Genomic DNA, 15,944 nt, shown 5'->3' on the forward strand with positions numbered 1-15,944 from the left:
TGAAAAAAAAAAAAAAAAAAAGAAACCCTCATATCCAAATCCCACATCTTCAGAGATTTTTTTAAAGCTGCCTCTCTGCCTTTCCTTCTTCTAGTGTTTCAGTCTCTAATTGGAAACTGGCTTTATTGGCCTCATTAGGAGTGGTTAGTGCTGGCTATAGATAGCTCTTAAATATATGGTTTCGGTGGATGCTAAATCTGTTGGGTTAGTTGGCTTGTTTTTCAACTCGATGTTATGTTCAGCAGGTCCCTGATCCCCCCAGCCCAGCTGTGCCACAGATAACCTCACACAACGTCCCTTTTAATTCCCTCCGCTTATTTTTTACGTCAGGTGTTCCTTGAAGTGGCCTTCACAGCTCTCCACCCTTTCAGCCGACGACTACGTCAGGGGAAGATGGACTTGTGCCTCCCCGCAGCTTCATTGCATATGCACACGCTGTCTGCCCCGGCGGCACGATTGCCTTGGTGAAGAATCCAAGGGGCTGCTGATAGCAATCATTGATTAAGAGGGTAATTGTCCTGAAAATTCAGATTGATCAAAAGGCAGAAATGATAACTTGTGTAACTGTGTTTAAAACCACGTCCTGTCAATAGGGGAGACTGAGACGTGGCGAGCAGAAAGCAGGGAGAATTGGATGTGCGAGCGGGTGAGTGTGCCTGTGCTTYGGGGAGGAGGGGGAGCCATTCTTCCTTGGGGTCCGTAGCAGGATGTTTCTTGTCACTGACACTGGGCTATTGGAGATTCAATCACTTTTATCTTCCCCTCTCTCTCAATCCAAATGCCTTTTCATATTAGAAAATTAGAATCAGCTCTGCTCATGCAAGATTTATTAGCTCTGCTGAGCAATACCACAGAAGAGTAAATGATGTCGCATTTCAGGGGCTTTTTACACATTATGACCAAACTTGCAACTTCTTAAGTATTTTTCCATTGAGCCACTGCAGGATGTTAAAGGGATGGGGAGACAAACTTCTCTCTGGAAATAGTTCTGCACCAGTTCAGATGTYTTTTCTTTATTATCAGAATGATTGGATTTGGAGTCTAATACAGATCTTTTCTTTTGGGCTCAGTTTCTGTGCTTATTGCTCTGGAAATCAAACTCTGAGAATTGAGCCTGTTTATTGCATTTTCTTCTTGGGTCCCTTTGTGGAAACTCTTTTTGGTGCTAAATGGGTGTCTTTGGAGCTCTGCTGCTAGCTGGCACTCATTTACATCTGAAGAAGGCAAATCTTGTTTCYTGCTCACTTTTTTCCCCGTGTGTTTTGCACTGGGTGGCTCCTTTTTTAAATGCCTTCCAACTCTGTGTTGTACACAGCTCATGTTTTGCGTAGTGATAGTCCTTTGGTTTTCAGGCAGTAGATGTTAAAGCTCTTTAAAGACATGAATGAATTTAGGCTYATACCACTCAATAGGTGTTATTGTGGGGATACTGAAGCATGGAGGATTGGATGCTTTTCCTGTGAATCCATATCAGAGATTGAAACAGAAATTAGGTCTCATTTCCTTCCCTGCCTCTGGACTTCATCCACAAGGCTTTTCACTTTCAAATTTCTTTGCAGGCATTAAATCCATGCAGCCTCCTTGTGGGCTGGCCGCACAGGAGGGTCATTCAGCTACAAGAGTCAGAATGACTAGTTGCTGGAAACCTCTGCCTGAGCTTCTGTTCAGTTTTTCTCCCCATCTCAAAAATTAAAACCTTTGAGATACACAGTACTTCACTCGTGCTACACAAATACCTGCTCTCTACAGCATTCCACCCCTCTTACAATGGTCATTTTGTATGTAGCCCCTAGACAAAAATGGCTGTTGTCCAGGTAAACAACATTTTTTAGCTAGATCTGGTTTGAAATATTCTCAAAAGGGAGCAAATTTTTCTCCAGCCATCTTTTTTAAGGGAAATAGATAGCACCACACAGGGATACTGATACCACTGCTCAGTGTCTCACACCAAAACCAGCATTAAACAGCAGAAACTGGAATCAAGCTGCAGAAGGAAATAGTTCATTCATAGCTTCATCTGCTGTCATTATGGTGTGGTGGAGCCCAGCACCTGCAGCTGAGCTTCTGCCAGCCTTTTGTCTATTTGCATCTGACTTTTCCTTGACATGGCCAAGCTGCTGGGAGGATTGCATTGCAGATAGGCTGGAGGAGAGGCTGGGACAGCCTCATGGTTAAGGCTCCAAATGCTCAACGTCATCCTCTGCTTGGCAGGAGTAAAGGGACTTTATWAACTGGCAGTACTAATTACATTTAAAATAACACCATACTTTGGTCTGTCCAAGTGCCAGTCTAACTGGGCACAAAGTTTTGCCATTCATCTTAACAAAAGGCATTTCTAAAGAGCTGCTTAGAACTGTGGCTGGCAGGAAGGGAGGTTTCTCATCAAGTATCGGTGCTTGGGAGGCAGATACACTTGACAGGCACAAGGACTTGATTTTTTCCCCTTCCGTGTACAAGCACTATGTATTATTCAAGGTCTTCTTAAGTCAATGCTGGGTTATTAATCGGTCGTTTCTCTGCATGTTAAATTTGCCTACTAATTTCAAGGCTCTGGAAGGGGACTGCGGGTATGAGATTGCAGWGTTTTCTTCCCTGCTGTGAGTCTCTGAACACCCATGTGTGCAGTCTGGGGCTGCTGCACCCCCTTGCCTTGAGTTCAGATGAGATATTGCTGCTTGTGCACCAGCTGCATGGGGAGGTGAGGTCCAGGTTATTGACTTAATGTTCCTGTTTCCAGATAGTCACTGATGGTGGGGGGAGCAGGGGCAGGGCCAGAACAATAAAAGCTTGCTGAACCTTGAGGGATCAAACAAGATCCCCACAAGCCACCTCCTAAGGACTAGGGGTGCTACAGTCTTAGGTGTCATCTGATGGGTGTCCAGGTGTGGGGCAGGTATTGTACACAGCCCAGCAGGGGTTTGATCCATAACATAAGGCACTATCTGTCGCCCTTTGGCTCCTGCTGTGTTTGCAGACTGATGTAATGAGTTATTTGCAGCTGGTTTGGAGRCAGCATCTGTGTCCTGGGATTCTCTCTCCCCTGTCCCCCAGCCAGACTTGCATGCTCCGCTCTCCTSTCCCTCCACGAGCTCTGGCGGTGCTGCCTGTGGTAGGCAAGGCACGTGGGCCAGTAGCGCCTGCACGTTCCAGGAATCACGTCAGCTGTCATTACTTACATTACCTTGATTGGGAACAGTCAGTTATGTCACCGTTCATCATCGTGGCTCTCCCAGGAGACGCWGAGGAAGGAGGTGAGGAGCAGGAATTATAAAGCGCTTCTGCGGTGCTCTGCCAATCCCGCTGCTCCRTTGGCTGAACATCTGTCATCAGGCAGCTTGAAAAGAAGGTGCTTTGTCTGATGGATCTTCCCATTGTAGCTCCATAGGGAGGAGCCTTCTGCAACACCAAGACTGCCCCACAGGAAGAGGACTAGGGACTCTWGTGGAGTTTAACATGAAGGGAATAATGCTGCTGCCTGGGAAGCTCTGTGGGGTACCGCAGTAGAGCCTGCTGGGCTGCTGGGRCCACAGGATGGGCTCTCCTGGCTGAGGGCTTCTTCGAGCCAGGTAGAGTTACCAGAACTATCTCCAAGTCCAAATGAGTCAGAGCTTGGATGTGGACATTGTTACCAAGTGTGACTGCAGAGGATTCCTGCCCATGTCTCAGGTGGGAGCTCATCCTCCCTTTGGCMAGAAGCTCCAAATTCCCCTGAGGAGAATGAGATCTGGCTTTTGATGAAGGAAACTTCTTATTTCTAATGGAAAATTATCTGGAAAGTTTCCGCCCTCTGCCCCATTTGATTTGGGAATTTGACTCCAGTTCCAGCAACAAATGTCTTTACTGTGGTTCCCCTGGCAGACTGGGGGACAGCATGTGGCAGTAGATGTGTTCATCTCTGGTGGCAGAGCCCATGGTGCCATGTGTGGGGAGGACAGTTTGTCTGTCCAGCAGTCTCTTGTAAATRAATTCATGACTGAGCTGAGGGTGGGTTTGAGAGGGTAAGAAGRAACAGGAGCTCTGTGGCTGTAGCCAGGAGGTGTTCCAGGGCTGTAAGGCCCTGTTCCCCAAGGCTTGTGTAACAAGGTTGTCAAGGCTGAAAGCAGGAATGGTTCAAGAAGCACGTGTGGCCCAGCAGGACACACTGAGAGTGGGGAAAGCAGTGGAGCCTCGCTGTGTTTCATGCTATGGGTATTGGTCCTGGCACTGTGACTTTGGGAGAAATGGTTTCTGTCAAGCACAGTGCTCACATTTTAACTTCTATTTACTGGGCAGAGAGCAAGGTTGTTTGACAACATCTGGACCTCAGTAGTCCCAGTATGTGGTTTTTCAACCCAGCTAGGGACCTGGCAGTGCCTCTCCCAAGGTATCCCAAGCTGCTGAAGGGGAGGAAAGCCAGGACAGGAGAGGTCTGCACCCAGGGTCCAAAGTAGGGATGGAAAAGAAATTCTCTGGTTCTATATGTTTTTCCTTGTAGCAGCTGCATCACAGGCAAGAAGATTGTTCAAAGGGAGATAAAAAACACAGAGGAACTGKCTGGCACCAGTAGTGCCACATGGGTGCTGCACAGAGGTGTGAGTAGGTCATGGGTGGCTGAAACAGCCTGGTCTCAGTCTGTGCAAGGCATCTTATGCAAGTACAGCCAGCAAGGTCTGACCTGTGATCCATCCTGTCACTTAAAGAGCTTCTACTATACACAAGTGATGCCTTCTGTGTGCCAGGGGCATCGCTGCAGTTACTCTTAGCTGAGTCTGAAGAGCTCTTGCTGTCWCCAGCTTTAGGTGTAGGCTTTGTTGTGCTGGATGGCCCAAGTGCATAGAATTTGCTAGGCAAAGAAGAGACTGAAAAGGGTACATGGAGCAGAGAAGAATTGTTCTTGAGGAAAGGTGGGTTTCCATGGTGGGTGGGTAGCTAGTGAAGTGAGTAAATACTTGCTATAAACACATTAGAGCATCTCTGTGTGAAGAACCCAGCACAGCTTTTCTGAGTGAATAGAAAGAGAGCCCGGGTTCAGTTCATATGTCTGTTTTCATTTCTTTTCTTCTTCTGGTCAACTGTGSCTGTAGATAAGAGTTTTCTATTTGAAGTTCAGAAGGGAAGGGAAACCCATTGTTAGAAGGGGAGACATTTTTTTTGCTTGATATCTATCTCCAGCGACACAGCRGAGAAGGAAAAGATTTGCTATGATAAAGGTAGGTTTAAGGAGAAAAAAAAAAAAAAGGCACATTGAGTGTTGCTTTTCTCTGTACTTCAAAGCCCGGAGTAATATGGAACAGTATAAAAGAAGAGAGAAAAAAAAACAACCTAGCCCAGTCTCTGCACGGGGGCTGAGAGTGCCATTATAGAGTACCATCGTGGCCAGAAATCCAGAGCTCTGCCTGAGCTGTTCATCTGGGCTCGGCATGGTGGTGTTCAGTATGCACAGCACCTGCCCGGAGTCYGCAGGGATGGGCTGCGAGGGGGATGGATGATCCTTAGGGGGGAAAGCAGAGGAAATGTTTTGCAGGTGTGCATCCTATAGAAGAACTGAACCAAGGGAAGTCGCTCACTGGAAAGAAAATCAGGCAAATGTGGAAGCAGTATGGGAAAAATGTGCCAATAAACATTTAATTATTAAAATAACTTGGAGAGTGTATGGAGTGTTCAATACAGCGTGGCCGAGTGGAAGAGCTGAACAGCACAGCTCTGGTGAAGGCCATGGGTGGTAAATAGCTAAATGTCTCCATCCATGTGCCTCAGGGCCGGTGGGGTGGGCTTTCTGGGGTCCTGGGCTGTAGGATCAGCATTTCCAGGGGCTCAGTTGATTCTGAGCAAGTAAGAGTAGAGGAATGCTGGGGATGGGGTACCTGTGAGTGCCACTCCCTTGCTTGGAGCAGGCATGGCTCCATGAGCATGCAGGGGGACTGCAGCTCCACAATGATCATCGGGACTCCAGTGGCCCCAATGTGGTTTTGGGCTGTGCCACACAGGCAGGGATAGGAGCTCCCTCCCAGGGGACAAGGTGGGGACAGAGAAGTGAGCCCAGGGAGCTGGGGCTTGGGACACCCCCCTGCAGTTCTGCACTGTTCATGCAGCTTTCTCCTTTCCTCTGGCCCTCCAGCCAGACTGAAGGCATGGGGCTCCACATCTGCTCTGCTCCTGTCATCATGGTTTTGGTCTTCATCCCCATCCCAAATTCGGTGCGTGGTCCCTGGCTTCTGGGACAGCCCTTGTTGTGTCAGACAATTGGTGTTCTGCCAGCCTGTTTGGGGCTTGCTGAGCTGCTGGGACAGCCCTGGAGCAGACACCATCCAAGGCCTCCTGTTCCTCTTCGAGAAGCTGGTGCCTTAAGTAAAGGAGAGCGCTTGTGTTGGAGGCTTTGCCTCTGTGGGAGTCTGGGGAGGAGCAGGACAAGAAACCAACAAACTCATTTTCAGTGCTGACCTGATCGGAGGTTGGAAGTGAAAAGATTTCCAGCAAACCTGGGCTGGTCAGGGTTGCTAACGAGCCTTTCCTTTGAGCAATGTTTTACATTCTTTAAGGATCGCAGGGTGCTCTTGGGGAGAATCTGCTAAAGTAAATGGCAGAGTCAAGTGTGCCGGCTCCTTTCTTTCCCTTTTCTTTTCCCTTTTTTTTTCCTTTCCCCTTTCTTGGTTCTCTTTATTATGTGGAGTTGCTCTGGCTCTTTCTCTCACTTCTGTTTCTCCTTTTGTTCTCTCTTTGTCTATTTATCACACTGTGAAGGTTGAAAGAGATGTTATTAATCTGGGAGAATGAAGGCAGGATTAGTGGTATGAATCGGATTTTGAGAGCTGTAATGATGGAAAGACTCGCTCTGCTGGCGGGCTGCGTGAGTTTGATAAATGGGGAGCACTCCAAACTGACTCGCGCCTTCCTCCGCACTGCTCGCTTTGCCCGCTGGGGCGTGCCATGCTCTCAGATCTGCCAGCCATCCCACACCGCTCCTACCTGAACCAGAGCAAAAAGCCAAGGGTAAATCAGAGACAAATATCTCCCATTGCACTTAAAGAGATCATTTCTTTCAACATCTTTTTCAAACAGAGTCCTKTCAAGTTCTTGGACAGCCTTGTGTGGAGGTAGGATCCTTCTTGGAGTGTGGCTCGGAGCCGTGGCCGTCCGTTATTGTCTCTTGCCGTGGCTTTGTGGAGAGCAGTGAGGAGTTAGTGTGGCTGCAGCAGAGCTCCCATCCTGCAAGGCACAAAGAAGYAGGAGCATCTCTGTAGGGCTGCACCCTGCAGTGTTTACCTCCCGAGGACTGCACCCGGCTTCAAAGCCCTTGTGGAGCTRGAAGAAAGCAGGGGGTATGTCATCAGAAGTTGCTTTGGGGGTCTTTGCCCTGAGATCTCCTGAGGGAGGGGTCCTCCCCTTTCATAACATGAGCCGAGTTCCCTGTTTTCAGCCTTGGGGTGGAGCAAAGCAGGCTCTGGRAGCAGCCACGGGCCCAGCTATGAACCAAAACAGCACTCTGGACAGCATCTTTAATCAGTAGGGTTCTTTCCTGGGATCACCTATCACTGTATGCTCACCCACTTGAAGCCTTCCTCATCCCCACCTCTGGGTATGAGGTGGCCCACACTGCACMCTGCAGAGGCAGAAAAGCTAGGGACAGACTCATTTTGCATTTTGAAGCAAGGACAGAGCTCACTGAGGTTTCCCACCAGGCATTGATATGTGGGGACTGTGTCCTTGTCCCAGGGTCCTCCATGGGAGTCCTTACTCCAGCCTCTATGTGACCTCCATGGACATTTTGGGCTCGCTGCTTGGTCATGGCTGGGCTCGGGTTTTGTGGTTCCACCCAAGAGCATGCATTTGCTGTAGTGAGATGTGGTTATGTAAAGACCACATGCAATGTTTGGGAAAGGTCTGGGTTCTTCAGTGCCCCTCCCCGCAGAGGCTGCAGCATGGACTTGGCCCTACACACCCCTGTCCAAGGGAGCAGCAAGTGCCTGGTGGTGGTTGCAGGACCACCCGTCACTGCAAGGTTTGCATCTTGCCTGGGTCAAACTGGGGGTTATTGCTCAATAGAGGAGGGGGAACAGCAGTGTGCAGGAGCAATCCCACTTCCAAGGGGGAGTCAGACCACCAGGCAGCCCAGGRTTTTCCATGTCCCTTTAACTACAAGGTAATGGACTTGTGCTTGGGCTGAGCTCTGCTCCTGCCTTGGCAGGAACGGTAATGATTGTCAAGGTAGAGCTAATGAGACGTGCACATCTTTAAAGGATCGTGGCTTCCAAGACAAAATTAAAAGAAAAAAAAWAGAAGAGAGATGAGGGAAGGAAAGTCCAACTGCGCTGCCTTGGCCAGCGAGGTGTCTGTCCATTTGTCTTGCCTGCCCTTGGCAGAATCACCCCTAAATGACTGGCAGGGCCTCTTTGTTTGATGCTGCAACTCCCACTTGGCCCTGGAAGCCCCTTCACCTCTCTGTGACCTTCCCACCAGCCCCTCTGCAGGCTCTGGTCCCCATGGGGAGAGAGTAGGGCACTGAYGGGTGTGTGACACCTTTGCTGCTGTGTGGCATGGCTGTGGGCACAGTGGAGCTGTAAAGTGGGATAGCAGGAAGGCWTACAAGGAGATGAAGAACACAGAAATATCCTGTCCTGGGTCAGTTGAAGATGTGGGGATGGTGGTGCTGTCAATCCTGGCTCATCCCTCTCTCCATCCTTTTCTCCCAGGTCTGGGATTGATACACTTGGCATTTCCAAGCATGCATAAGGGTACAGTCTGGATGCCAGGGATTTAATGATCCCCCAAAAGCCTATCCCATTGAGGGTRGAGAGGAAGAGATGTCTCCCCTTTAGTGTTGGGAAATGCTCCATGGCCACTCCTGGCACAGGAGAGGCTGTGTCAATCAGGCTGAGCCAGGATGTGTCCCTTTGGGAAGAGCTGGCAGGGGAGCTGGGACATTGTGTGTGGTGTGACTGCTCACACTTTTCCTCCTGTTCTCACTATTTCAACTTCACAGGTTGAATTGGTTCAGAGCAGCCAAACTAAATGAAGAGAGAAATGATCAGTCAAATATTTCTTAAATCCTGTCTTTAAGAGATAAGTGCTTGGCTGGAACTTTAAGGAAGGTAATGAGGCTCTCTTCAGATCAGCTTGTGATGTGGAAACTGCTAGATTGACCAGGCTGTGACTGGAAGAAAGCTCTGTCACAGCCGGGGACGGTGCGGCACGGGACTCCCCACGTTCTGGCACTCTGCACCAGCTGCCRCCTGCCGCTCCCTGCTGCCTTCGCCCTCATCCTGCAAGGAGGAAAATACASCTTAGAGCTGGGGGAAGCAGCCTGCTCACACAAAACTGGGTGACTCCTTTCCCCACCAGAGGATGTGTATGTCAGTCAGTGCTTTGGACCCCAGCCCCAGTTCCAGCCATGGAGGCGAGAGCTTGRGTGGAGGTGGTGAGGACAGAGGACCACTGTCCCTCCAAAGGACTCTCACCAGTTTTCAGTTTGAAGCTGACAGATTCTTTTTGCTTAAAAAATCACCATGACTTCAAGCCTTCCAGAGACTCTGTGAGGTGGGGTTCTCTCAATCACATCTCAAGCTGGTACAAGGGGAGAAGGAAAATGATGCCATTTTTCCAGCAGCCTGGTAAGGATGTGTAGATAGGATCATCCTTCCTTTTCAAAACACTGCCCTTTCCTCTGCAGTGGGGCACCATTGTCTRCCTCAGGATGACACCTTCACAAGGCACTTACCAGAGCAGGAGCTGGTTTGCTGGAGGAAAAGTGGCAGTGCAGGAGCAGCAGAAGAGAAGGGAGCAATGCTGGGCGAGATGGGATGTACAAGTGTCTCTTCCAGCTCCAAAATACTTGCTTCTCCTTTAGCCTGGGACTGTGAAAGAATCTGGTCTTACCTGGATGCTCTGTATGGCAATGCCAGTGCCAAACTCGTGCCCTTGCTCCTTGTGCCATGACCACCTGGCAGCAAATTGCCATCCTGCTCTTCTTTAGGGCTCTCCCAGGCAGGAGCTGCAGACCCTCTGAGCTTTCTAGTTTGTATCCAAGATTTTTAGGCCTTCTGTTGTTAATTATTGAGATGTAATAATGTGATTAGTGCACTATTAAAAAAATCGCTGATATGATTACCATGGATTTAATATCACATGATATATCATTACATTGTTACATGGTGACAGATGTAATTGAAATACACTTATTGGAGCCTGGGGTCGTGTTTCATTCAATCACAGCAGCACCTCCGGGGGGCAGAGCAGAAATGGCTAAAAAAAAATAAAAAGGCATCAGGATTGGAATTTGTAATGAAAACAAAGAAACTTGCAGCCTGTTCAAATGTGGGACAACTGCTGCTTTGGCATTTTCTCTGTAGGAATTTAGAAAGGTACAGGTTTGGAGGATCGCCTGGAGGGGATTGTTCAGTGGAGTTGAACCTGTTTGCTCCRGGGACCAGCAGGAGGACATGTGTCAAGGACCAGTACCCAGAAGCCTTCCAGCCATCATGCAGCATGTGAGCCTGGCACTATGGGGACTATGGCACTGGCCTGTTGGTCCCTCCTGGCCCTTTTTTAAAATKACCCAAAGATGATATTCACTGTGCTGTGGGAAAGGCAGTCAGCTGCTCCCCACCTTCTGCCTAATGCAGTTTTTGGAGTCAGGGATAACTMAGTTGCCTCTGTGTGGTTTGGGCTGTGCCACAGAGGAAGGGTGAGCAGTGGTGAGCTCACCTGCACAACTGTGACCTGGGTCATGTTTCCTTCCATGTCAGTGAGAAGAGGTGACATCTGTCTCTGCCACATTATCCTCGAGGGGATCTGCACATGGGCTTTGGGCACCTGGGGTGAGGAGAGGAGCAGCTCTCATGTACCCTCTGCAGAGGCAGCCAGTTAAACCAGAGCCTGGGCAGCAAAGGGACTCGGCTCTTGCTGCCTGCAGGGCAAAGCCTGGGCTAGAGAAATGTACGTGCAAGAGAAACATGAAGACCCTGCCTGCTGCTGGCACAAACATGCGACTTCTCAAAATGGTGAGAAGCTGATGGTGAACACAGAGGTCTCCTTTTCCTCCATCTCCTCCCCATCCCAGGGTCACCCACAAAGCAAGCAATAGCTTGGGGTGTTGCCCTGGACAGGATGAGGCTGAAGCGAGACCTCAGAGATAAATGATGACATGCTTAATGCACATTAATTGCTCTTATCATTACCACGTGCTAAATCTCATCCTGTAAAGGGGGCAGAGCTGTAATTTTGGCTCAGATTCTCCTGTCCCCAACTCTGCTTCAGGTCCCAGGGCTATTTTATCTTTGGAACACACAGTGTGTAGGTGACTGAAACTGAAGGGGCTGTGTTTAATCTCATCCTCATGCCAAACAAAGGAAAGAGGAAGAATTTGTGGATGGAGTGAAGGCGACTTTTCCAGCCAAAAGGGGAATGGCAGTATGGTGTGCTTGAGACATCTGGATGTTTGCATAATGATGTACCAGCATCTGGCCCTGGTCACTAGCTCAACATTCACATGTTCAACACAGCATCGCCCCCTGCTCCAATGTGTCTTTCCCCAAAACAAACCTTGCTGATGTTTGGGGGAACATTGCTATTTTGGGCTTTCAATTCTGTGTCCTCCCCACAGAGAGTGCTCCCACCCCTCTTTTTCAGGGAGCTGTGGAAATTAATTTCCAGCTGGAGTGGGAGCTCTCTGGCTGGGAAGACTCTGGCAAGCATCTTTCTTTTGAGGTTAAAAACATAATTTCAGTCTGACCTCTGAGTTTCGGAGCTTTTGTTGGTTTTCTCCACCCCCAGATGGTTTTTGTGTGATTTTAAAATAGCCTTCTTCTCTTGGCTGAAGCTAGCTGATGCGTCCACTTCTCATTCGAGGATTGTTGTGTTTTATTAATGCTGTTATTATTCCATTACTGTCATTGTGCTCTTTTATAGCAAATAGCTTAATTTAGTTGAGATACACAGATGCTGAGAGTTTAAGTGAAATCTTCAGCACTTGGTATGCTGAGCACTGAGCAGATATTCCCTAAGCACTTTGATATAAACCTTTCACTTAAAAACAAATTGGCTGCTGGGGCAGTGCTGGGTGGCAGGAGTTTGGGAGAAGGGAGAAAGGGTGGCAGAGTACCTGTTTAGCACTACAGGACCTCATAGTGAGGTGTGACTACAGGTACTGAGGAATAAAGCTCCCCAGATGGGCTGTGATCCTTACCAATGCTGCAGGACATGGGGAATTATGCCACCAGCATTGCTGTGTGCTTTGGGTTGGGATTTTTAGGGGTGTGGGGGCAAAGTGTACTGTAATTTCTGCAGCTGAAGCTGCCTGGGACAGGTGGGGACTGAACATGGTGCCACTCTGGTGTGCAAGGTGCAGTGCCAATGAAACCCAGTGAATCTGTCTGAAGAAAAATGTGGCTGCTGGAAAGCTGTATTGTGCTCAAGTAGATCTTGGAGTACAGCAGCTGAGAAATAGCATTGGTGCCCAGATGACTTAGGGGCCAAGGGCCCTACTGTTAGAAATTACTTGGGTGCTTAAGCCTCCTGGGAAGCTGGTGCAGTCCAGGCTTTGAAGTACCATAGCTGCTTTTGAAATTTTACCACTTACTGTTGACAGATGTTCGTCTGAAATGGATGCTTCTTGCTCAGTGCCTCTGGGCATTCATTAATACTAGTGATAACAATTTCAGATTGTCTCCTACACCTCTTTCCCTGCCTCCATCCCTTAAAAATTACAAAGGTAAAGCTTGTTAGCGTCATGTTATTTGTGTGCTTAGGTCTTACTGCCTTGGCAAAGTCTGCTGATTTTGGTGCTGTCAGTGCCAAAATTTCTTTCTATGGGGCAGGGAAAGCCAAGGAGAGAGTAAAGTCAAATGGAGCAGGCATGTTGCCACACAGATTGAGGTGATGCTGATGGTGGTGTTGGCTCAAGTTGTCCTCTACACATGACCATGGCATGAAGGGTGCGATGTCCTTGCCCTTTGGGGARCAGCACTTTGCCCTCCCTCTCTACCACCCATAGCTCCAGGAAACCCCAGTCTTCCTGGGGAGGTCTCTGCCTTTCTCTTGARCTCCCCAGGGGCAGCCTCTTTGGGGGTGCAGCTGAAAAGACTTGCTTCTCCTCTTCTTCCTGTGGCCAAGCAAGGGGGGCAACTCCCTGTTGGAGTTGCTAACCCACGCTACCCRTCTCCAGTGTGCACTCATAATAACTTGGGGGTCCATGGGGAGTTGTTGGGATCATTTTTATTCCCTGCTTTGAGGCAGCTTTGTGACTTTATCTGGCTTTTGAGTTGACTGGGGTAGCTAACAACATGCATGGAGCATCCTCCACAGAGGAGGCCCAGCGCCTGGGTTTGCTAGAGGTCTGTTTTACCACTTATGAGAAACGAGTTAACCTCCCTTTGATCTCAGTTCACAGCTAACCCTTTAACAAAGTCCGGGATGTGCAAGGAAATCAATACTCAAGGCATTGAATTTAACACCAGCCATCAACTCAAGCGTAACACACACACTGACTGACTCCGATTACAAGGAGCRGTCTGGTTTGAAGCTTGTTTGCCAGCTCTCTGGGGTGGTGCAGGGCAGCAGTGGGGAGGGCAGGCATGCTTGCATGGCTTGCTGTCATTCAGGGAGGGAGTAAGAGGGACCTGGTGTGCTCTGCCACGTTCTCCTGATCAGYTCTGCCTTCTGGTGCCCCATGTCTCCTTACACCTCTGATTTGCAACCCCAGCACCTGTTCCCTGACAYTGGAGCGGAGAGCTGAGATGCCATGTGTGATCACTGAGTGCCTGTTTGTGCACACATGTAATCGTGATTTGCTGGTGAGGAGCAATAAGACCCAAGCCAGGGCAGGTTCTGCTGAGCCAGACAAAAAAAGGTGCTGCAAATTAAAAATCTGAAAAATAAAATGCTGCAGGCGGGAAAGGTTGAGTGTCTGGTCAGGGGGGCAGCCGTGTCATTTCGCCAGCTCTAGTCCTCCCCACGGAGATCTAATTAGATTAGTGAAGAGCTAATTGGGACACCTTGTTCCATACCAGCCTCTTACTCTTCGCTGGCACAGTGGCAGTGGCAGGCTGCCTGTCGTGGTTCTGCATTGGGAAAGCCAAGTGGTCCACAGCCAAGTGCTTTCTGGACAGCCCATGGACCTCCTCATCACATCTCAGCCCTCCAACCCTCAGCTGCAAAACAGCTCTTCTCTGGGTACATTTGTTCCTACTTGTTCTTCGTCTTTCCACCAGCCACAGCCAGAGCTGAGACAGCACATGTAGGTTAGGAGTGGGTTCTGAGGGCAGCTGAAGGATGCTGAGGGAGTGGGATGAGCGTTCCATGACCCCACAGCTCAGTCCTTGCACCRTGGCTGTGTGGGGGCCATCCCTCACATGCTCAGTAATAACTCCATCGGGCAGAGCTCCTGGGGACCTGCAGCCTTGTATCAGCAGCAGGCAGAAATTCGGCAAATCCTGGTGGTGTTTCCCAGGCTCACTGGCAGGGAAGAGCCAGCAGAACCACAGAATCCAGGCCACAGCAGTGGCAAGCAGTGATGGCTCCTTCCAYAGGGAGCAGGGGCATCCATGTGTCTGGGTGTCACAGCCCTTCCCAGCACCTTGCAGGAGAGTGTAGGCACGGTTAAAAGCCATAACTGTAAAGTGTCCTGGCTTGCCCAGTAAGGAGACCCTGCTTGGCCGGCTGCAAGAAAGGATGGTGGCACTCTGTGTCCTTGCAGGAGCCCAGCCTGGCAGGAGGTCAGTGAAGCCTGATGGCACCAAAGAGCYGTGGAGGTGCCTTGAGCTCCCTTGGAAGACACGAGTTGAGGTCTTGAAGGCCCAAAGCCCTTCATTTCTGTTAACTGTAACATAATCTCCTCTGTCACCTTCTCAGGACTGAAACGTGGTGCTGGTGCCTCCTTTCCAGTCCATGTAGCCAGTCCTGCCCCAAACCCCTGCCTGGCCATAGCTGTTGTGGTTCATACCCCCATGCCTCCTTTAATAGCCTCTTTTCATGTTCTCCTTGCAGGCGTCTTTATTCTCTAGTTTCATAACCTCTCTCCAAATTGATTCTCTCATGATGTGCTGTCCAGCCCCTCAGACCATCTCCTTCTGTTTGTTCTTCCACTGAAATTGGGGAGCCTCAATTTTGCTGCTGCTGCCCCAGCAGGCTCTGCTGGCTGGGCTGCTTGCCTGGTGTTTGCATCCATCACAGCTCTTAGAGGTGCCTCTGCTTTAACCTCCTCAGTCTCAACCCTGACCTGAGTCAATAATCATGAGGAAGAGCTGCTGCTTAGATGATCCAGTGTAAACTCTACCTTTGATTAGACAGGTATCATCCCTAGGCACTGGCACAGCAACACCTTGTTAGCTTTCCTTGGTGTTCTTTCACTGCAGCCATGAGAGCCTCCAACGCAGGCAGGGGATGGGCTGCTGCCCTAGTAATCTTTATTGATCTTTTCCCTGATGCTTCGTGCATTGTATTTCTTGCTTTTCTCTCGTTCTTCCAGCTGCCTCTCCGTTGAGCAGCTTTGCTTTCTGTGGGAGTGCAGAGAAACTGTTCTTTTTCAATTCTTGCAGAGCAGTAGCACTCAGAGGCTCTAACAGCCCTGTTAGATTGTTGCTCTGCAATGAAAACTTGGGTTTGCTCCTGTGAGGTTGCTGTCTGGGAGATGATGTAAGAAGGATTAGGACAGGTATCTCCATACCTCTCTGATCTGTTGTATATGGACCAGTTTCTCTGCATTGAGCCACAGGTGTTTTAGAGAAGGTCATGTATCTGTCCCAAGAAGACCTGAGCTGGTGGACATGAGAATGGAAAGGGTTGTAGGATCTGAGCTGAGGGAGACGTGTGTGATAAGACGTGCAGGGAGGTGCATAGAAGTGGTGAGAAGGTCCTGCAGGATCACTCTGACTTCTTTCCCATCCTCCAGGGCCTGGGTTTTACAAACAGAATATGAAACTGAGATGTGAAGCTCCTGGTCACCCAGCATCCCTCCCTTGCTGCCACCTTGC

The 15,944-nt window shown here is 49.4% G+C and overlaps 1 protein-coding gene across 2 annotated transcripts in view; it reads left to right on the forward strand.

The window, feature by feature from the left end:
* Window positions 1–15,944, forward strand: part of ERI3 (ERI1 exoribonuclease family member 3) — a 117,701-nt gene that overhangs the window by 54,483 nt on the left and 47,274 nt on the right. The window contains exon 6 of one of the 2 annotated variants that reach the window (XM_057390617.1): window positions 331–5,588. The exons of the other annotated variant lie outside the window; for it this stretch is intronic. Coding sequence (XP_057246600.1) covers window positions 331–468 — 138 coding nt within the window. The 3' untranslated portion in view covers window positions 469–5,588. Of the gene's footprint in view, window positions 1–330; window positions 5,589–15,944 lie in introns of those variants that run through there. 2 annotated transcript variants of the gene reach the window in all.

This window comes from Malurus melanocephalus, unplaced genomic scaffold, assembly GCF_030028575.1.
Source record: "Malurus melanocephalus ecotype Western Australia unplaced genomic scaffold, MMel_1.1 scaffold_28, whole genome shotgun sequence".
Lineage (NCBI taxonomy): Eukaryota > Metazoa > Chordata > Aves > Passeriformes > Maluridae > Malurus > Malurus melanocephalus.